Consider the following 23,370-nt stretch of genomic DNA (forward strand, 5'->3'; position numbering starts at 1 on the left):
TTTGCGATCGAAAGGGAGCTAATTTTATTGCAGCATAATATGGCATTTCAGCCTTACACAGACAGTCTGTAAACATCAAAGACGATTTATTTTTCTCTTTCTAGTCTTGTCGACGAGTAGCTCTCGGCTTAATTAAGACAAAAACTCATGAAGGAAGCCTCCTTCTAGATCTCGGACATGTGAACAAACAGATAGACTTGCCGGTGATGCTTCTCGCTTGGAACTACTTAGCGCCATTAAATGCAGCTTCTCCATCAGCTGCCAGGGGTACAGACTCGGCCTGAAAATAAAGATCGAGCCGATACAAGCATTAGCCAAGTGACAATACGATGAGCGACTCGAGTAAAGACACTGATCTAGGTGTGTGGCTTTTTACCAAATTGCGATATTTGAGGGCATAGAACATCTCAAGGTAACGGCGAGTCTCGCGCCTATCCAGGTTGGACACATACTTCCAGAAGCCATAAACTCCCGACAGTGTCATCAGCCTCTCAGAGTAGAGCTTCCAGGTATACCTAATTTATTTGAATTTAGAGTGCAAGTTAGAGAACTATTTACAAATCCTTGATTTTGGCATTCATTGATAATAAGAAAGCATCACTGATAGGAGGAGGTCTTACTTCTCTTCGATCCTCCGCAGCCCTCCTTGGGAAATCTTGTCCCAGTAGGTTGGGTCTTCCTTGCACTTCCCAAAGAAATTTAAGATGATATTAGCAGCTTTGTCACCCTGGTAAGGATCGATGTGGAAGCCGGAAACCCCATCTACGATAATTTCACCGGGTCCTCCGTGAACAGTTGCGAATGTTGGCAGGCCACATGTCATGGACTCGATAACAGTGAGTCCAAAGGCTTCGTAGAAGGCCGGCTGAGGAAACGAAAGTAGAAAAAGTAGGTTAGTAGCACTTCAACTCAGAAGGTAATTCGGCTATCGAGTGTTCATAGCATGCCATTCTTCCACAAAGGAGAGAAGTACTTGAACGAAAGCTCCTCTTGAGTCGGCAATGTATCTGTAGAGCTCGCCATTGCGAACCCGGTTCATTTGGGCAGAGATCCAACGAATATGCCCATGCAAATTGTACTTTTCAATGAGACTGTACATCTTCTTAAACTCTGCTTGTTCTTCACGATCCTTTGATTCTTTCCCGTGGTCGCCGCCAACCACCACAAGGTTCACCAGCTCCTTCAAGCGATCATTCTTGCCATAAAACTCGACCAGGCCTGTTAAGTTCTTCACACGGTCCAGTCTTGCCATGGAGAATATGATGGGTTTCTTGGTGTCATTCAGCACACCCCTGCAAGAGACTCGAGTCAGTCACCGCGCCAAGCAAGACAAATATAGTAAATGCAGTAGAAACAATGGGTGCTTACTTGTGCTCGGTGTTATCTTTAGGATTGAATAGCAGCTCCTCGATCTCTGGGTGCAGTGAAGTGAGTCTCTTTTGCTTCTCGGTGTATGGGAAGTAAATAGTCATATCAGCCCCAGGAGAGACAATGTTGAACTTCGGGTCGAAGACATCAATTCCATGAACAACCCGGTAGAGTCCAGGAAGAGTAAAGGCAGTGTGAGACTCATACTGCCCCACGGTGTCCTTGCTGAAATCATATAAGATATCAGAGAATCTCATTTAAATAACAATTGTCATTTTGGTACTCCGAGATTAACATAAGGATTTTGGAGCGGAAAGCTGTTCGGTCTTAATGATACCTTCCAGCAATCTCCTGGAAGGTGCTAGTGATGATAAAATCAGCATGATTCATCGCAATTAAGTCAGCTGTGAATTGGCATGAGAAATGATACTGATTCTCGAACTTCTTCCAGTAGATGTCTGAGTTAGGATACTTTGTTTTCTCCAGCGCATGCGCAATGGTGCACTGTATGTGAAAGAAAATGAGCATCACCAGTTCAGGAAGCTTATAGTCAGTAGTGCCAGGGAGCAGCACCAATAAAGCAATTACGAACTGAAAGATTTGAACCTGGGTTACTCCCAATTTATGCGCTAACAAAGTTGATACGAGATTCCCATCACTGTAGTTTCCGATGATTAGATCAGGAGTGGCCTGCAGTTCAGCTGCCAACTCATTCGCAACGCCCTACAAGCATAAAGAAGACATGAACTTTCTAGTACAAGTTTAACAGAGCAGATCAAGTAATCATGATATTAAGATGTTATTGAGGTGTGTACCTCAGTATAGGTCTCGAGGTAAGGCCATACTTCAAAACGGGAGATCCATTTGCGGACAATTCCGTTCTCTGTTCTAAATGGAACTCGAAGAATATGAGTGTGCTCAGTTCCAAGGACCTTCTCAAGTCTCTGCCCGCAAGTAGTGCCTACTGCATCAGGAAGCAATCTGGTAACCTGCATCACCACAGTAACATAAGCTCAGGCCGGCTACGTTACCCTATATTATCGTTAAGATCTGGAGAGAATCCATGACCACAAGAATTTGCCGATCAATCTAATTCCAATCTCACAATAAGAATTCGAGGTGTGATATGTAGCCCTTGACGCTTGATCCTCAAAAGCATCTCGTTTTCTAGAGCACGGACTTGATCCAAGATGTAAACAACCTGCAAAGGAGGCATCTCGTGAGAGATTATTTCAATTTGATCAAAGTCAACGCCAGTAAAGAAGAAATCATACCTGACCACCGGTGTCCGGATAACCCAAGACATTAGCCTGGGCAAAGTAGCCATGCGGAGAAAGGATCACGACGTTGAACATCATAGGAATTATTCCAAGGAAATTTTCCAAGGTGGTTGGGTCAGGGGCCTCAAGAAGATCTAGCAGTAGATGGATGTTCTCATATACACGCCGAGCTGTGTCGCCCCAACCCTTTTCCAAGCCAAGTTCTTGAAATCTAAAGCCAGCCAAAAAAAGAACTTTTCTGATCACAAACGCAATCTAAAGTTCCCTCCTTTGCATGAAAAATAGAACTATATATTTCAGTTTATAAATAGCCGGGGAAATATGAACAAAAAAAGAAATATAATCGATTACCTGTGGTTGAATTCTGAGTATGGCGTTTTCGATGGGATACTCAATAAATGTTGCTCTGCCTTCCTTAGTGCAGCTCGGAGGGCACTGAGGCTTTGTATTCTATCATTCAGCATCATAGACTGCAAACACAACAACAACTACATAAATTTGCAGACTCCAGTAAAGTTAGCTATCTATGCCTATAAATTTGAATGATTAAGCCATTTGATATAGAAGAAATGAGTATCGGACGTATAATAACACTTGCCAGTCATCTCAAGAAAACTAAATTTTCAGTAGTCAAATACCATCAGTGGATTGCACTTCTTTCTTTCCCTCAACTACAACTCGAGTCTGAAGTTTATAATCTTTATTAAGATGCTTAAATAGGTTTCGTGGATTTAAGATCCTGAACTCTATGATATTATAAATTCGTGGGTAGAACTTCACGAACAGTACAACACACAATTACTCAACATCAACAAGCTATATATGCATTATAAACCTAGAGAAGAAACAAATACCATGCCCTTGTAGTTATGCTTCCTGAGGAAATTAAGCAAGGGGTACAAGCTTTCTTTGTCTTGGAACAACTTCGAAGAAAGATGACGGTTCAGAAACTGCACCCCATTTCCAATGGATTTCGATAGTGAGGGACGAGGAAAGGAAGCATTGAAGGGTTCAAAATCCAACTCCAGCACAAAGTTACTATTTTGCGAACTGAAAGAAGGCAAGAAAGGTAACAGAAGATCAAATAGTTGTTCCATGTAAAGTAAATAAGACTCTACTGACCACACTATAAAGAAGAAGAAAAAAGAAAAGGATAATCATCTCCTGATATCCTACCACCTACCTTCCATCAGCAAGTTCTTCCTTGAATTGCAGGTACTCGGGTACAGTCAATTCTTCCACGGCAAGCTCACTGATATTGACCCGGACATATTCCCAGACTCCAGGCCTCGGACGAATAGCTAAAGCAACCCATGGAGGAATAACTATGGCTTCCTGCATCAGAGGCAACATGATGTTATGAGAGCATAAAAATCTAAAATTTGATGGCAAGAAAATGTGATCGTTCAATTTATACCTGCGCCGCTTGTATTACATCCTCAAAGGCCCCATCCTTGAGCTTTTCCCTATCTGCTTCAGAAAACACAGCTCCGTATTCAGCCAACAACTGATGAGGTTGCAGCATACCCTTTCCCTGATGAACAAACCTGCCAGATGAAGAAGCATAAACAGGTATGACTTCTGCAAATAGTCATATTATGACCAAATCATAACTGCTGCAATGATCGGCCACCATGGATCATGTAATCACAAAAGTGCTAGATAAATTTAAAGGGTAATTGTCAACAGGGTGAGAACTGATAGGTGGGTGATCTGTTGGTAATTTGGAAGAAGAACTAAATTTGAGGTTTAAAATTCATGGGAACCGATATCCAACCAATGAGTTGGATTCTTTCAGGCAATCTAAGCAAGCATGCACAACTACAACATCCATAAGGAAGGATCAACATTTCTCACAAAGGCTAAACAGTACATGTGAGATATTTGCAAACCTCGAGAACAGAGCCACCAGTTCGTTTGGATGGGAAGAAAGAGAATCGCCAATGCGTTCCCGAACACTGTGAGCACGGGTCAAGGTGCGTTGAGACATCTCTTATGGTGATTCCTTCAAGCTACAAAGAGCCTAACTGCAACACGACCACAGTAAGTCAACAAGACGAGAATCAGAAATCAGTGCACTAGATGAGTGCATATTGTGTTGAGACTGAGATCACTAGGCCACAAAAGATCGCATCGACATCGTTTTATTTCCAGAATAAAACACAAAATAAAATAACTAAAATCTTGAACATTTTAAAGAGAATACTTTCACTTTTAATGTAAAAGAGGATTAACATATTTAACATTATGATAAATTTTAATTGTAATTTCAACGCAAACTTACCATCACTAGCCACACAAAAATAAGCAGATTCCTAAGGGAGATCCAAGAAAGGGACAGACCCAAGAAAAATACTTACAAGTTGTAAACAAGAGGATTTAGAAAAATTAAAACAAGAGAGAATAGTACTCAGCTGTATCAAGTTCGAATGTTGAGTTGGCAAGTACATGGCTAGGCAACAGCTTAGATCTCAAAGAAAGCAGGAGCTCCAAGAGAATCACACAGCGAAAAATATTGATTAGAGACAATAGAGTAGGTTGATTTTTTGTTAGATTCTATCTCCCTTTGTGTTTTCTATAATGATTGTACCAAAAATAATTCTCTAAAAATAATCACGAAAAGGCAAAGAAGCTCTGCCGGTTGGTTCAGACTGGAAATGTGTTATAGCTTACAGATGAAGCTTTTCAGGCTAAGGCTCAACATTTTCGTAGCTTGTCCAAGGTTTTCTAGGAGATTTCAGTACTTAAAATGAAAAGAAATTGGAAATTGGTGAATTTTCTTTTACTCATAGGAAGGACTGCAGAGAAAACACCATTAGGAGGGAGGGGTGAGAAAAGAATGCTAGAATGCATAGAATTCGAAGCATTTGGTGTGAAGAGAGAGAAGTTTGGGTTAGAAATAAAAGGTAGCAAAGACTTCAACCTTCTCTAAAAATGAGACTTCTAGCTGGACCTCTTTCAGCAAGTTTGACAGAAATTCAAGTGTAAGGAGAAAAAGCAGAGATTTTGACAGAAATTTTCGTTTTCTTCCTTTTCTGACGAACTGTTTTCAGCAAAATAGAAACTTTTTTTCGCTGAATTTGTGCATGAACTTGCGGTAAGATCAACATGATACTACCAACAAAGTAGAAATCTTTGATGCGAGCTTCCCTTCACGAGAGAGCTCAGTGCAAAAAAGGTCTGATTTTTCGGCAGAAATTTGGTAAAAAAACAGAGCTTTATCCAAGGGAAATTTTCCGCAGCAATTCGGCTGCAATCTGCAACACCGTCAGATCATTCCCCCACAGGAGCAAGAAGAGAGCTTCTCACAAATGCGCGAGAGAAGAACCAAAGAAATAAATGCCATAAGCAAACAAACACAACGCACCGAGTGGAGAACAAGAGAAGGGAGCGAACGGAGTCAGGATGGATTGGTGAGCGGAGCTGCCCTCTCCACCCCTCTTTATACTACGAAAAAGACCCCACCTTTCGCTTTCTTCAACAGAAGCGATGGTAGGTGTCTCCTCCTCGTTCTCGGTTCGTCCCCCAACACCACCCTTCACTGTGGGCGATTCCGCTTTCCCTTCCTACACTCTTCATACATTCTGGAAATTCCAACAATTCATTACAAACTCGTATTTATTCGTCGAAAAATCTCAACTTTTCATAAAAAAAAACAAAAGAACAAACTTAAATTGCCGAGCGTGACTCCACCGCGCATCGCGTGCATCTGAGCTCAGATGCCATCAAGATCGAATTTTTCTGCTCGTTAGGCATGCAAGCACACTCACGATCTCTTCCAAGTAGTCTCGCGTGCAGGATTATTCATGTGTTCGCTTCAGAAAAAGGAACTGCCGAGAGGATCAACAACAATAAACACTGTTGATGAGGGAAAAAAGGTTGGGATTACGGAGTCTTTGTACAACTTTTAATGATGAACAACGGGAGAATACAATAAGCATGATATGATGATATGTTTGTAGAGCTGACGTGCGGGAACTACAAATATGAGACCCCACACATCGGGGATGCACCATGTGACACAAACCCTGTCAATATTGGGGACGATTCACATCATCCACCCGGTGACCGAGTCGGAGTGATGATCTATCAAAGGAGAACGACGATCGTCGACACTCGAGAGAGTAATACTGACGGAAGAGTCAGTAGTACATAAGCATCCGAACTTGACATCAACGGAGGAGACTTCAAGAAACACTGTACTGGCGGGCCAAACAACACATTCGGGATCGACCCGATAAAATTACCCTTCGCATTAGGGGAAGTAATTTCTTATCGGATCCGACCACATTCGACGACTATGAATCTGTCTTTGCTTTTAAATCCGAATAGGATTCAAGTTATTGATTTACACGAATCGGATCCTTATTGATTAGATCCAAATTAGATATTGCTTCAGATTAAAATTAAATTTTACTACAAAATTGAATATACGTTATACTGATTGCATTGAACATATTATTTTTTTATAGTATTTATTAATTATATAAAGCCTTGTCAAATTAGAACGGATATATGCTCCCAGGATCGTCCTCAGAAACTTATCGGATCCATATCTAACAGTCTCCAACCGAACCCGATATCATCACAGGTTCGGTGTTCGAACCGAAAGATCTTGACCCGAGTGCTAACTTGGCACTAACTCATAGCAAGCAGTGGAGAAGAGAGTGGGCCCCGAGCTATTTGGCTTATACCCGTTGTAGTCACATGATCGGACCAGGAATAGAAACAAAAAATTGTGACCCGCTTGTTGAGCTGGCATCAATCGAACCGGTCATTGGACCAGAGAGTGGAGCCCAAGCTGCTTGGGTTATCCAAAAGAGGCCTAGTGTCATCCTGGGTACGACACGCACGTGCTTGTGGTTACTATAAATATATATATATATATATATATATATATATATATATATATATATATATATATATATATATATATATATATATATATATATATTTATTTATTTATTTATTTATTTATTTACGATGTTAATGGTTTACGAGAGAATTTAAAAAAAAAACCTTTAATTTCAAACTTTTTATATATCATCCCAATTTTAAGAAATTTTAGCATAATATTTTTTAAAATGATAAATTTACTTTTATCAATCGTCGCTCTCCGCCTAACCCTTGGTTATATCTTTGTCTCATCAACAACTTTTTTTGTCTTAAATAATCACTCGTCATCTGTGATGCAAGTATAGTTATAAATAAAGACGACTAGTATCGAAGGTCTTACTCTCGCAAGACCCGAACACTCACCTCCCCTCCCCTCTATCCCCCTCGAATCTATTGTCCACAACCCTTACACGAGGAAAGAAATGGCTTAGGATAATGATGCAAGAAGGAGGCAACCGAGATAGAAATTTTTCAAAGTTCTGATGCTTTATAAGAAATTTTTAAAATTATAATTTTTTTCAACAATTCATCTATAATTTAATAATTACAATAGAGACAGTAGAATTTATATTATTATTAATATATTTTAAGATAGTGAGATCATTAATGGTATTTTAAATATTTTAAAATTTTAATTATCATTATATATATATATATATATATATATATATATATATAAACAATGTGGAAAAAACTTTATCTTTACAGGTAGAGAGAGATTGTTTTTATTGTTCAGTTGTTGATGATAATCACAAAAGGAACTTTATTGTGATGAGATAATAAATACTAAACATTGTTTCACTAAGCAAACATATCTTCTCTAATTACCAAACTCTTTCACCCTCCATTTTGCTACCTTTACAACTCATTGGAAGTCCCCATCAGTTGCATATTATGTGACACAGGAATAGGTTCATCTTGATGAATAATGGAAGTAGAAGAACAAAAAGAACTCTCTCACCCTCCATTTATCATCTATCTAGCTCTTTGCAAGTCCCCATCAATTGCATCTTATGTGAGTGACACAGGAATAATTTCATTATGATGAACAATGGAAGAACAACAACAAAGAACTTCCTTTGTTTTAATATAGCAGAGAATAGGTAACATTTGGTGCAGCCAATGTCTCCTTGACAATGGGGGAATAACATGAAACTCTTCTTTTCTCTTTCCCATAGAGTGCTGTCAAGATTTTGGCATCAAGCTTGAACTCTAAGCAATCAACTAATATTAATTAATTAGTGATAACTCTTCATGTCTGATGCCTCTCACCTCAAGTAAAAAAGTAGGCAGCAAGCAGAGAGCAGCAGCTTCAACCCTGCAAGGATCTGAAGTTGATGGGGACAGAGATGATTGCAGGTGGCAACTCTCTCTCTCTAAAGTAACATCAAATAGAGTTTCTTTCATCAGCGACCACTCCCTTGATTTGTTTATCTTATCAATGGATAGCACATCTCATTGGGATAAGGTGGATATTTAAAGTTGCTGATAACTTTTTTGCAGACCATATACTGTCTTTAGGTGTCAAACTATGGAGTTTAAAATGTGTATTTTTTTATAGATTTTAATACACACAACATGATCCTTTTTATTTTAATAACACTCTTAGCTGATAGATATAATTGGGTGAAATCTAGATTGATTTAAGATTGGAGCAACAGAAGCAGTGATCATATTCACATTAAACATGAATGCTATTACTGTTCATAAACACAGCATCTCTATAGTAACAGTGATACTAAACCCAAGTAGTATTAGATCAGTTCCCAGCTTTTAGCACATGGATTCCACAAACTTCAGCAGCTGGAACAATCACACAAATGATACAAATCCAAAAAAAAAGAATAAGCTGGCCTCATTTGATAGCAGAACATAGTGCCTTGGAACACTAATTTGGCCATATTGAACAATCAGGAAAATACAAACTTTTACTACAATGTCATAGCAGAGTATTATTTTAATACTTTGATTCAAGGTATCAACATCTTGTTAGCATCATATTGAAAGCAGTTGCAGTGTCTCTCAAAACCTATTCCAAGAAGCCATAAAATGCTTAATACATTTTGAGAGTTACTTTTTACCTTCTAATAAGATAAATCCAAATAAGGTAGATCAGCCAGCTAGTCTTCATCATCCATACATGCTTAAGTTACTGTAAGTGACTGCAAAATTTCTACTTTCAACTGGTACACAAACACACAGGAAAAAAACACATTCTGACAAAATATTACATCCTGGATATTTGGGCTCATTCACTAACATGTTTATTTATGCTATTATGTACAACAAAACATCTGGTTGGACACAAAAATAAAAGGAGCTTAGCTCTGAAAGAATTGCATCTATATACCGATCCATACTACTGTTTTTTGAGACACCAATCAAATTGTCTGAGACCAAATATGCTGGTGCGGGACCAATATATTACAGATGAATGTCGTGGGTGTTGTTTATCCTTCTCCTAGTTCAATCTCCATATATATGCATCCTTCAATCCTCATTGGAACTGAGCAACAACGGAACTCACAAGGAAGAAGAGCAATGATGAAAAGGATCTAAGCGATGATGCAGGTACTTTGACATCAATAACAAAGAGTCCCTCCGTAGGCAACCCAATGGGCAAACCCATCTGAAAATTCACCAAGGTTGGAGCTTTGTGCAGCATCAATGGCAGGTTCACCTTGCTTTGGTTCTACTTCCTGTGTAAAAAGTAACATATCTTATATTCTCAATAGTTAGAAAAGAAAAAAATACAGCAGTTGCTAGATTCAACTATATGAGATAGAATCATGTACCATGAAACAAATAATTTATCAATCCTGATTTATTGATCTAAGTATTTACAACACAAATGTAGTTGGGAAAAAAACCCATTTGTAGACAAAACAAGTAGCTTGCTTAAATAATATGTATAGGACACAGTGCTGTCCACTACAAAAGATTGATTAGTACTTTCTGACTCACCAATGATCTTACTTAGCAACTACGGTTTATTCTCCATAGAACAATTTAAGAAACCCATTCATTGGTTTTAAGAATACGGCTACAGATGGACGGATGTGCTACAAGCAAAAGATCAGTTTTCAACTTGCACAGATTAAGAAACAAAGTGCTTAAGAACAATGGCAAAAAGAACAAACCTCGATATTAGGACCTTCGTCACTCAAAATGTTAATTTCTTCATCGATGATATTTTCAGTGGAAAGATTCCCCGTTGGTGAGTTAATAAGAGAGGACCTGCAAGAAAAGCGAAAGAAAGAAGAAAGAACATATCCAAGTTAGTTATAGTACTGAGGCATAAAGAAAACCACTTCTTTATAAGAAGGCTCGAGCACTTTCTAAACTAGGCTCATATTTGAAGAAACAAAGATTTTCTTAATTAATTTATGATAAATTTCATGAATTTTAATCGTCTAATGCCATGCTTTATTACCTACAGTGAAGCTTTAAAGTGCTCACTAAAGTACAAACAGGACAACTGCCAGGGTCATGTAAATTGCAACATAATACACACATGTTAAACAAAAAATTTTAAAATTGCTACATCAGAAATCGTCATAGGAGAAGACTGAACATTACTAGTAGATTTAGCATGTCACAGTCAAAATACAACAAAGGCAACAAGTCAGAGTGCTTCACCACGATGTTGTGATGCATGCCTCAAACAACATCACTTAAAATCTGTAATGTGCAATTGTGCATACTTCTCATACTACTCAAATTAAGTCCATCTGTCGATAAAGAAACAACCAATTAAAATGATGATAATTAATAAACAAATGACATTTTTGTCTTTTAACACTTGAAATGTTTTAAAAGTACTCAAATCTAGAAGACTAGTTGGTCCTGAAGTAGAAGAACCAGAGTTACTGCTATGGAAGTTGTTTGATTCAATTTTCTTCTTTTAAGTGAAGTATGGGCCACATATCAATGCCTTGGAACTGTCTTTTTCTCTTATTAGTGATGAAGTACACACTGTTAGCCTACTAAATAGTATTTCACGGATCTACGGTATTTTCCATGTTAGCCTATTTGGTCCATACCATCACAACCTGCACAATAATTTATTCTTTCTGAAGAATGACGAGCAACATAATCCTTATAAAAAAATTACATCTATAACACTATTTTATCACCATGGTAAGTGAAAGATCGTCTATCAAAGTTCGTCTAGGGTCTCAGACTCTGAACCATCATCTTATCTATCAAACATAACTTCATTTTCTCCCAAGAAATGAAAACATGATATGAAATGCAAAAACGCTGATACGGAATAAGTTCCTTTTTGGAAAAGAAGATACATAGTTATAATGTTGAATTTCATCAAGATCATTCATAAAATAGATTGAATCAGCAGCAAAACAAAGAATTTACTACGAAATGCAGTAACCAGTATCATTAGAGACACAAAACTATTAGAAAATTACCTCTCATATCCTTCATCCTCACATGAATTCCCAGATGATGAAAGCCAATCAAAGTCCAGGAAGTTCGAACAGTTTGAATCATTAAATCTATGCTCACTGAAGCATACATGTCCACCATCTGAGAAAAGTTGCCTTTTAGAAATTGTTGGTGTGTACCTAATGCACAGAAGAAGAAAGCAATTAGGATATTTATGGAAGAAGATATGAGACCAGCAAGATATCATTCCCATATCCATAGGGAAAGGCCTAGTAATCCATATTTCTGGAGTTCGTGCAATACAGAAGAAATTAGACTCATTTCATTCCTGGAGTTTTTGCTGCTATAGTTTTCCTGTCGGAATGAAAATCAGCAACCAAAATAACATATATAATCTCTTCTATTTGCAGTTAGGCAGGCAAACAAGAACCAAGATGACACAAAAAGGAGCCCTTTAGTTCAACTATTTACTTATTCAACTGCATAAAAAATATGGACAGAGAGAGAGAGAGAGAGGTTACCAATGGATCAACTATGAATAGTCAAAAGAAGCTCACCTGGAATATGATATATCATTTTCACAAGTTGAAATTTCTGGTGTGGAGTCACAAAGACCTTTGACATCTGACTCTTGTTGCATTCTCGGAGGCAGTGCTGAACTAACTAGACTTTTGGGTCCAGTATCAGAGCTTGGAACAGGTGTATGGCTTTCACATGGAATATTGCCATCTGATAGGGATCTTATGATAAATGACCTGAAAAATGAAGATCTGAATTTTAATAGCACTAACATATGCACCTGAAATTCCTATAGCCACTTCATAAAGGGAAATGTGTGAATTACAACAGTTATGGTTTCCCATTGGAGATATCATGTCACATGTATGATTAGACAACTGCATGTAAGCTTGCAGCACTCGTCACAAATTCCCTAAGCAACTTTTAGTGTAGATTAAGTTACATTCTTGATGCTAATAACTTGAGGTTTATTACCTCGAATGTCATCAGCAAAGTACATTCTACTTACCTCTTCAATTGCAACCACTTTGTTGCCACAACAACCAAATAACCATAGATTGAAAATCCAGACAAAATATAAACCTTAAAAAACTTAAACTTTAGTACCTTTTATTTTCATCAGCAAAGGTATGATGCTGCCCGATCATCCGCTGCTGTTTTGTATCCAGCTCCCAAATTGCTGGCTTACCTTGCTGGGGTTGGAAGTGTCCCAAGAATCTATAATGTTAACAATAATTAGCGCATTAATAAGAGTACGTCATCCAAAAGAAAAGATATCACATCAAGTAAACTATTTACATGCAGTATTAACAAGGAGCTTAAACCTACAAATTAATAGAATCCTGTTTTTCAGCATCCATGTATGCATTGCTATAGTAGCGTTGGATGGTCCTAAATAATTCCTGGGACTGGGTTGCGGCCTTCCATTGACCTCTTCTTTCAGAAAAAATCTGTGCAGAATTAACAAACATATGATTAACTATTAGTGGAACAGTTTGGAAGTATATTAAGAATTTTGCTACCTGGCCAACTGAGCTATAACTGTTGGTACCTTATTTTAGAATGTTGACAAATGAATTCAAATAACATAGATGATGCAGTCTCAGCTGCAATACTTAGATTAAACATCTGCTAACGGCACTATATCAAAAATATACATACTACTCAAAGGAATATTGAAATATAGTTAAACTAATCTGGGAAGCAAACACAATCATGATGTGCATTCCTGCATAACTAGTTTTGGGTAATAAACAAATGAGAATGAGAAGCAAATCATTTTCCTCTTATAGAGTATGCGGTAGAGAAAACACTAAATCTGCCAAGAAAACAGTCTAAAATCAGTTAATTGATTAGCCTGAACAGATGAAATTGTCATTGTTCTAAGAAGCACGGACACGGACACAGGACATGAACATGATATGGACATGGCGACAAGCAATTTAAAAGAAAAAAGGACACAAACACGACGAGGACACATGTATTTTTAAATATATATGTGTATATAATATTCTATTAACATGAGTTTTATAGTGTTTATATTTAAATTTTATAAACTCAGTAATGTGAACAAATAAATATCATCATCATATAGGTTGAAACAATTAAAATATCTAAATTTAAGTATCCAAAATAAAAGTTGCAATCTTCAGATATAATTAATATTTGTTTCCTTACGACGATATCCAGATATCTTTTCTTGTGAAACATATGGCCCTTACGTGAGGGCCACGCAAGCGTAATGTTTCCATGTGTCCGTGTGTCCGACACATGTCGAACAGGGACATGTGCCTCTTAGTCATTGCTTATTCTATATCTTTCACAATTGTATGGCTTACTAGCATAAACTAAAAAAAAGGTCAAAACATGAAATATTCTTCTTCATTCATCTGAGCATATTAATCTATACAAATCTGAAATACACTTTTAAAATAAATATCAGGCTTTGTCAGGCCAAAAGTTCTAGATTGTGATGTATTCAGCTTTCATCATACAAACCTCTTCATTTATGTAGGTTAGCAATAAAAGAGATGAAAAATCCAGTAGAGTATTTTAACATTCGACAAAAGTCCTTTGAACAGTAGTCTACCTAAGTTCAACTCTCTAAAGTTAGTGCTGATACCAATCCATGACAAGAGAGAGATTTGTTGGTTGGCAACTAATAGTGTAATTTAGGCTCCTATGCAACCAGGAAGTCACCCTCAAAAAATTTCTTAAATAGTAAATACTATTAAGAACTTAGAAGAAAAAGGTATACATAAGCACTGCCACATTGGCAAGTATTTGACTCAAAGGTACTAATAAACAAAAGGCCAAAATTACAATACACTAAGAAGTTTGCAGAAAGAACTAAACAGCATTTTGCAGAAAGAAAAAAACAACATTTTAAAGATTAGCCACCAGTAGAATGAAAACTCAAACAGAATATTCTACAAAAAGTAATTTTATATTTTATACAATACAACTACCTTATTGTGGGCAGCAGAACCACCATACTGTAGGGCCAATGTATCACCCATTCTCTCATACAAAGCCATCAAATCATCAGCTAAAGGTGAATCTAGATCAACTTTTAAGAGATCCATAAATCCCAATGCATGAAGCTGATAACCAAGAGCAGCTAAACCATATGCATATTGGGCAACATTTGTGCGGTCCAAGCAGTCTATACAATTGGTCCTAAGGACACCTTTCTGGAACTTCAGTATTTTTGCAAAATTGTCTCCTTTGTATCTAGTTTTATCTGCAGAATTTTTATTTTGAGAGCTAGCAGAGTTCTGTACTTCATCAGCCAAACTGTCTTCATTTTGTTTGGTTTTGTCTCCAGAAAATTCACTTCCAGTGACATCTGAGTTATGCACTTCATCCTTCCAGGAACTGTCGTAAGAACTAACGGTAACTTCTGAGCTGTCTGGACTATTGCACAACAATTCTCCAGAATAATGTCTTCTGTAACACATCACAAAAACCAATTTGGAGATTAAATGAAACAGCAACTTCAAATGTGTAAGAAAAAATATTGTTCAGGTGCATTACATAAACCAACAATGTGTTCAGTAAGTGCTACATAAGAAAAAGTATCAAATGATGATGTCACCAAGGTTTTTAATTTTGATGTGTACCGCCTGATATGGGCGGTATATACCGGTCTGAGAGCTTCTCAACATGTGAACAGTCCGGTACCAAGAGCTTCTCGACACGCGGACTGCCCGCTACCGAGCGGTACCAAAGTTTTGGCCCCATATCAGGCGATACAAGGCTGTATCAGGTGGAAGCGGAAAGCTCAGTCTTTTAGTCTACAAACGCAGGGAACACTGATGCAAGTAGAGTCCCATCGTCAAATTCCCGACCCAGATCGCAGCAACGGAGAATATTAGTTGCAAGAAGGGGATCAAATCCAAGGTAGAGAAAGAAGACTGAGATCGAGGAGAGATCACCGCGGTGGTGCCGAAAGGAGCCCCATCGATCGACCGTAGGGCGTGGAGATGCTGCCGCACGGCTACGATGAGGAGAAGTGGCTGGCGGAGGGCATCGTCAGCATCCAGCACAACGCCTTCTACATGCACGGCGCCTTGGTTGGAACTCAATCCCGTTACGATGCCCTAATTGTTAAACCTAACTTTCACCATTCACCCAACGTTGTTCTGCTACTCGTCTAACCCCGATCTACTATCCTGTGTTAGGATTCTAATGACTTGAAGGATGCACTCAGGTACTCGGTGCAGATGCTATCGGAGCTGCGGACCTCTCTGCTCTCCCCGCACAAATGCTATGAGCTCTGTGATTGGGATATCTATTTGATCTTGCTTGTAGTGAATGCTGCTTGTGTAGAAGCTGAATCTTAATGTGTTTCTTTTCCGAGGACTGGGAAGATATGCGGGCCTTTCACGTATTTTCAGAGAGTTTTCAGCTATTTTAGGCCTATCGTCCGATACACCTTAACTCGGTACATACTGTACTGAGTAAGGCTCGGTACGGGCCGAAATTGCGAACCTCGGATGTCACCATGATGGCTCGATAAGGAGCATTACAAATATAAAACATTTCAAAAATCCACTTTCATTAGGAGCAAGCTGTCAATAAGCATACAACTCACAGATGTGTTAACAAATTCTGTGAGGTTCATGCAAGATTGTTCGTTTGGTATGGTTAAGTTTGCAACTGTAAAGAATTAATATAAGAGAAAGTTACATACGTCATGGTAAAGGGAAGAATCCCTTATACTTAATGTAGCAGCAAATAAGATAATATAACTTGGCTCATGATGATGCTAGATAGCTTTGCCAATCAAGCGAGTGTCCAAGGTAGTTTTAGTAGCCAAGGAAAATACTGAATAACAAATGAGATCCTAATTCTTATGTGCAATATAACATAGATTTTTTCCTGGGTCATCTCAAATGATTCCAATGACACCCAAGTGAAGAAAAACCACAATATTTTCCAGACAACAAAAGAGAATAAAAACTTAAGTTACAGTGTTCACTCGAGTCTAATTGACACATCAACAGTTTGGCAGTATGAGAAGGAGGTGATTAAAGTTCAATTCTGTCACCCACGGTTCAACATGTGGCTGCCATGTGACCAAGTCATATTATCAAGAATCATATTGCATACCATTTAGAACATTATATGAAGAATATTTTCTCTCATTCACGGGTTGACACGTTGTTGCCACATGATTGGAAAGGACAAAAAACTCAATGAACAAATCCATCAACTCAGCCACAATTAGAACAAAAAAATATTGCTCGAATAGTTTTCATTCCTGGAAATCTCTCTCTAAGTGCTCACAAGGGGGCATCAACTATAAAAAGAGGTCACCATATGGTTTTCTAGGTCGAGCTCTCAACTCATTCTCTCTCATCCACTTTAGGGCTACTAACTTAAGTATCGAAAGGACCACATTAGAAGCCCCTCCCGACATTGGACATCGGTCAAAGGGAGGCCATCTTCAACTCGGCACCACATTGGAAACTCTCAACACACAGGATGATGGTAGTTTTCTTTGTGCAAGCAAAAGCCCAAACCAGGTCGAGCCAATCGTTCTCATCGAAGGTGACCGCTGACAGCTAATAATTTTCTTCATTACATTTTTGAACAATAATAAGGAATTTTCAGCATGACAAATTTGCTTGAAGTAGAAAAACTTATAAGTTCTAGAGTTTGTGACATGTATATCTAGAAAAAATTATTATATTTAGCATTTTTGAAGTTTTGTTGACTATCAATGTTATTTTATATTGAATTGTCTCCATGAAAAGCCTAAAGTCATTATTGGTGAGTCTGGCTAGTACTAGATGCAAAATTTAGGGTGTTACATGAACTTGATAATTGTTGGAATATCACAGCTTGTCGTCTTCATCGTTTGTTGCTGTCTTCATAGGCGATCTTGATGATTCTGAAATTTGGATCTAACAAAAATATAACTTGAGCAGTTTCATATGTGGTCAAGGTATGGTAAAAATATACTTCTGGAAGGATTTTAACAGACTCATCGGTATTTTATGTCAAAAGTTGTTATGACAAATACAGAGATTTACTATGTACAAATGCTCACAATTCAACTATGATTCAAGTCTATCTAATGTAGCTGATCGATAAGCATCATACATATATAGGCAATCCTGTGTCATGGACCAAAAGTCCAAAAATGTTACAAGAAAACGTGAAATATAGGCATGACCAAGAAATTTACAGATAAAACTATTAATCATGGAAGCAAAAGAAACTTAATTCTCAATTCATGAACTGTGCAAAGGTAATTTCTGAAGTAACAATGAAGTAGAATATTGAAACAAAATGTGTGCTTGAGTAAATTACAAGAAGATCCTTACAGTTGTTCTGGACTCTTAGGACCATCCTCAATTTTCAAGGCTGGTGTTATTTGACAATAAAAGAAGCCTGTTATATCCAATGCATATGCTGCAACTTTGCCTAATAATTCCAGCACATTTGAACCTTTTCTGAACACAAATAGTAAATAATGATCACTGAACAAAAATAGTAAAAAATGATTACCAGCAAACTTGAACAGGTTACAACTATATGCATAAGATGCTAACATGCAATTAAGAAAAAAATTAGAATAAATAGTTTCTAACTCAAAAGGTAAGCTACAGAAGGATAACAAAGAAAACAGAGAGAGATAAAAGCAACTACATACCTTCTAGTATGCTTTTGAATATCCCAGTGCAAAAATTTCAGGCGTTTCTCCTCTGGTAAATCTTTATTTATGAAATCAATCGCATTAGCAAACTCAGCTCGAAGCAAAGATTCTCGAGGCTTCTTCTCACGTGACTGATCATATTGGTCATGAAAAAGAACAAACAAATTAAAACAATCAAAGGAGTGGTGATAGATTACTTGCAGTCCAAAATATTTTGACAGCATTAGGTATTAATGCACAAAACACAAAAGACAAATATTACTATACACTTTGGTGCTAAAAGAATAATAGAACGGCTAGAAATTACCTACCTTAATCAAATTTAAGATAATTATTGGGTTGCCATATCTCTTTACAAGATTTCCAAAGTGAAGTCGGGTAGCTTCAAAGTTCCTGTCCTTCTTGTGCACTGAAAAAGTATACAATAATAATATAACCTTTCAAATATATTAAGAAAGTACTAGTGCATAGAGTTCAGAAGCTTACAGATAATATCAGGCCGGATATTTAATTTTGAAGTTTCCTGGGACCAGAAGAGGGGGATGGAGCCTCTATTCTGCACGATGGAAGTTATTTCTGCAGGAACCCCTTTAGAAATATCTTCAAACACAATCTGTTCTAGCTCAACATCATTGGCTACACGACCCTTCTCATTAACACCACGTTTGAGGAACCTGAGCCATGACAAAGTAGATGTATTAAATGGTTGACCAAAACATGGTGTATTGGAATACCCCTCCAATCAAGAACTAATTAGCCTGACAAGTAATATGTAAAGGAAACAATAGTCTTCACAACTGTTTGTTAGTAACCTGGTGCCAGCACAATGACGAGAACGTCTAGCAATGAGTGTCAACCAAAAATCTTTGCCACATATTGAAAGTTTAACCTGAAAACATAACAGAGAATTGCAGGAGTGAGTGTTAAACAGTAAAATACCTTGATACATAAAGTACAAACATATGCCTAATAGCAACAAAGAAATGTTATCAATGTGCCAAAAATAGAAATTGGTGGAAATGTTGGCTTAGAAGCTAGTGCTTCTTTATATGTTATTAGCAGCAACCTAGTTACTATCTTATTTAGGTAGCCTAATTTCTGTGGCGGGAGACTATATGGGTGATCTGAATTCTCTAACAAAGGACCAATACATATTGTTTTATCTTGGAAAGTTACTGATACAAAGACTGCACCAATTGAAACTACTACCTCTCCGCCTCTCTTAGGATTGCCTTCTTAGTACATAACCTGCTGGTAGATAGACTTTCTGGAAAATTATGGAGGTCATATGACCAAAAAAAAAAGAATAAAGAGATAGAACAAGTCAACAGTCTAAGATGTTAGGAATCAAAATTGAAGTTATAATTTGCCACTGTAAAAAAAATTAACATAAAATAACTATTTTAGTATTACTTCAATGACAAATCATTGAACTACTGGAGTGTTTTACAACCAAAAAGCCCTCTTCGACATTTAAGATTCTGCAAATACAAAAAAAACATGTTGCTTAATGCTGCTGCTGAAATCTTGAAGGGCTTCTAGTTAACTTTATGCTTTAACTTATGTCAGCATATCTGACATATGACCTAGGTCCAGATACACTGAATTAAACACCACCGATAACTCCTTCTAAGCCAATGCCACCTGGTTCAAAATCTGCAATTGCACATTCTCCAGTATAATGCCACAGTATTTCTCACTGATCCAATATCGAACAAGACTAGAGCACAAAAGTGGCATTGCAAATCTTAGGGATCAAATTCTTGTACACAGAACTAGTGCAACTAATTGAGTTTCTAAGAAATAATAATTATGAAACACAAATCAGAAGTCAAAGTTTTACCTGCTTAAAATATCCATAAACTAATGCAACAGTCCAAGTAGTGTTTTTGAGATGATTACGAACACCACGTGTCAAAAACTCATTCCAGACGAACATTGTTTCATAGAGAATTATCCCTGTCTCATTATTACATAGGTTCATTTGAAGACTGCGCATGATGTTGTATGAGTAGCTGAAGAAGAAGTCCTTTGTGAGATCCACATTGCATAGTAGCCTCTTGTATCTGTGCAATAGAGAAAAAAACAAGACAAGATCATGAATGCCTCTGCAAATGTGCATCACAAACTGGTAAAAAGATGTGTGAAACAATATTGATGATAAATGACTTTTTTTTCTCCAGCAAAGAACTATAAGAAACCTGTACATCTTGTCTGCAATACCTCGAACAATGGACAGTTTATGACAACCCAAATACTTTTGAGTTGCCTCGGTACAGAAAGTAATTGATCTGACAATTATGCCCCAACAAAATGTAATGACTCAAGATGATTAAAGACACCAGATTGACTGACAGCTACTTCCAGGATTGTTCCATACTTACAAGGAGGACACTGTTCCTACATGTTTGGCTAACAAAAATGATATGAAACGACCAACCATTCAAATATAAAAGCAGCTAGAGGATGGTTGATTGGAATAGTGAAAAACAAATAGATGAACAGAGCTTGAAGTATTATCACTGTCACTTTACAGGTAGCCTCCACAGCATGTTCAGGTAGTAATTCAGAAATAGAATCTGTTGGCACCTTAGACCATTAGTTCTATGATGGGAATACTAAAAAAATTTAAATAAAAAAAAATTAAAACTTATACATTTTGAGGTACAATATGATAGCAGTGTTTGGGTCTCCTTTGGAAATAAAAATGTACATGACAAATGTTTTACATGCGGAATGGACAGAGGACCTGTTCTCATCCTTAGAATAGGCAAAATTGGACTGAACAGCAGAATTTGGAAGTGGAACCATTTCACTCTTGGAGACAGTATAAATAGTGTGACCGCATATAGTACCAATCTTCCTTCTTCGAGTAATGAGCAGCATGTAGTAGGGCCCCAGGAACTTGACAAACCCTGAAAAAGTAAGTGTTTGTCATAAGAACTTATTATGCATCACATCATTTGTGTGTGTGTTTGGGACTTTAGAGGTGACGGGTCGGCAGCCCACCAAAATTCTTTTATGCAAGCACGAAAAGAATCAACACTGCACGTACCAGCAATACCATAACATTTGGTCACAAATTTTAATCCACCAGTCGAAATGTTTCCCTCATGTACTCGCTTCAGCAACTCATAACATTCACTTTCAGAGTACGTGGTTGGGTCCTCACGAATACTCAGCTCAGAAGGCTCCAACCTATCAATCTTTAATACTTTCCACAGTGTTCTACTCTTATTGCTTCCAACCATATAAAATTTCTGCAGCATAATGAGATAAAAAGTAAAAAAAAAAAAAACAGGATATGTTAGCATAACAAACATAAATTATGAAAACACATAAACATCTGAGATATTAATGGCAAAGAAGACTTGAAGTATTTCCAGCGAAAAGAAAAAAAAAAAGCAGAAAAGATTCTGCATCCATCAACAAGCATGCGACTCATACAAATCGTGACAAGGAACGTCTTAAGATCGACATAAATCATAAGCAGCTGAAACGTTTTTGTTTGAGGATTCACCGGACAAGTAGTCGTGAAGAGCGTCAAAACATAAAAAGGAGGAAACTAAGGCTCTTCGAGTACTCTACCAATCTAGCTGTATCAACATCCTCCGAGTTTCTAACAAGTGACCAGTTCCCAGGGCTATTAGGTAACCAAAACCGGCAAGAATGAAGAAATTACTATGCAGTTAACTCAAAGAGCTTCAAGGATCCAGAATTCGAAGCCGTCAAGGATAGGCAAACCTGACCATCAGATAGCAAGCGAAATCAAAGTAATAACATGCGCATAAAACAACAAAACGACCGATGACGAATCACAACCATCAGAAACTCCCACCCCAAAGAAGACCCTTTTTTTCAGTTTTGTTAGACGGCGGAGCTCTAATCAAGAAATGTTGTCGTCGGCAGATAACAAGCAGCAAGAAAGATCAAACGAATCGTGGAAAGATCCAATTCTTACAGCAGCAACAAAAAATCAAAGAGATCATAGAAAGATCCAATTTTACACGACGCATCCTGACTCACCGATCGAGTCTCGTAGAGCCTAAACTTCTGGAGGTAACCACTCCCGGCAGGGGCGACGGTGGCGGCCTCCGCTGCCGGGTCCTGATCCGCCGCCATCCGATCCGCCTATCCCGAGCCCTTCACGAGGCCGGCGAAGCGACTCACTCGCGCATCACCCACCTCCCGGCCCACCTTCTCGCTCCCTCTCTCCCATTCACGGGAGAGGGGCACCAAAAGCTTGAATATTTGAGAAGCAAGGAAAGGAAAGAAAAAAGCGGGCGATCTCTCTGTAAACAGCTTGTGATCTTTCCCAAAAAAAAAAAAAGAACCGTTTTTGAGGCCGAGCACGAGGAACCGAATCAAAAGCGAGAAGGAAGAAGAAAAGGAAAGAATTCAATACTCCGAAGCTTCTTTCCTTGGAAGAAACAACATCACAGAATGATCAAGAAAACACTCTTCATATTTCTCCGCCTCCTCCCAATCAATCACTCCGCCGTGGATCGGGATCTTAGATGGGAAGACCGCGAGAGAGAAGAGAGCTAGAGAAAGGAAGAAGAACGCAGCTGGGCAAACGAGAGATTTGGGCTTCCTCCTCGAATTCTCCTCGCCTATCGAGTCCTCTCTCTCTCTCTCTCTCTCTCTTATTTCTAGCGGAAGAGGGCAATCATGGGAGGCAATCGTAGCCGTCGGCCGATGCTGTCGGAAGCGGTGATCGAGTCGTGTCAACTTAGG

General features: G+C 38.0%; 2 protein-coding genes across 6 annotated transcripts; both read right to left on the reverse strand.

Moving 5' to 3' along the window:
* Positions 1-6,174, reverse strand: LOC135615270 (sucrose synthase 2-like). Of its 2 annotated transcripts, none has more exons than XM_065113534.1 (16): positions 6,016-6,174; positions 4,541-4,675; positions 4,066-4,195; positions 3,832-3,983; positions 3,503-3,698; positions 3,000-3,118; positions 2,643-2,859; positions 2,474-2,569; positions 2,184-2,357; positions 1,975-2,091; positions 1,706-1,872; positions 1,369-1,593; positions 974-1,292; positions 621-865; positions 377-515; positions 1-280 (listed from the first exon to the last, which is right to left on the reverse strand). In XM_065113534.1, exons 2-16 carry the CDS (start codon positions 4,636-4,638, stop codon positions 224-226), a joined length of 2,451 nt encoding a protein of 816 aa, XP_064969606.1. In that variant the 5' UTR covers positions 4,639-4,675; positions 6,016-6,174; the 3' UTR covers positions 1-223. The 2 variants fall into 2 exon arrangements, with proteins under 2 accessions (XP_064969606.1, XP_064969615.1); XM_065113543.1 differs by having other exon boundaries at positions 4,541-4,671; positions 6,016-6,165.
* A 3,567-nt stretch (positions 6,175-9,741) lies between these two features.
* LOC103977163 (phosphoinositide phosphatase SAC2) lies at positions 9,742-23,370 on the reverse strand. 4 transcript variants are annotated; one of them, XM_009392606.3, is made up of 17 exons: positions 23,039-23,370; positions 22,660-22,943; positions 21,689-21,893; positions 21,383-21,548; positions 20,477-20,699; positions 19,446-19,522; positions 19,120-19,307; positions 18,945-19,042; positions 18,631-18,764; positions 18,302-18,430; positions 14,936-15,416; positions 13,296-13,417; positions 13,074-13,184; positions 12,506-12,703; positions 11,972-12,127; positions 10,685-10,781; positions 9,742-10,243 (listed from the first exon to the last, which is right to left on the reverse strand). In XM_009392606.3, the coding sequence occupies exons 2-17, from the start codon at positions 22,753-22,755 to the stop codon at positions 10,127-10,129; spliced, it is 2,598 nt and encodes an 865-aa protein (XP_009390881.2). In that variant the 5' UTR covers positions 22,756-22,943; positions 23,039-23,370; the 3' UTR covers positions 9,742-10,126. The 4 variants fall into 4 exon arrangements, with proteins under 4 accessions (XP_009390881.2, XP_018679207.2, XP_018679208.2 ...); XM_018823662.2 differs by having other exon boundaries at positions 10,096-10,243; positions 12,506-12,718; XM_018823663.2 differs by having other exon boundaries at positions 10,096-10,243; positions 14,933-15,416.

The sequence above is a fragment of the Musa acuminata genome, chromosome BXJ1-3 (genome assembly GCF_036884655.1).
Source record: "Musa acuminata AAA Group cultivar baxijiao chromosome BXJ1-3, Cavendish_Baxijiao_AAA, whole genome shotgun sequence".
In the NCBI taxonomy this organism is placed as follows: Eukaryota; Viridiplantae; Streptophyta; class Magnoliopsida; order Zingiberales; family Musaceae; genus Musa; species Musa acuminata.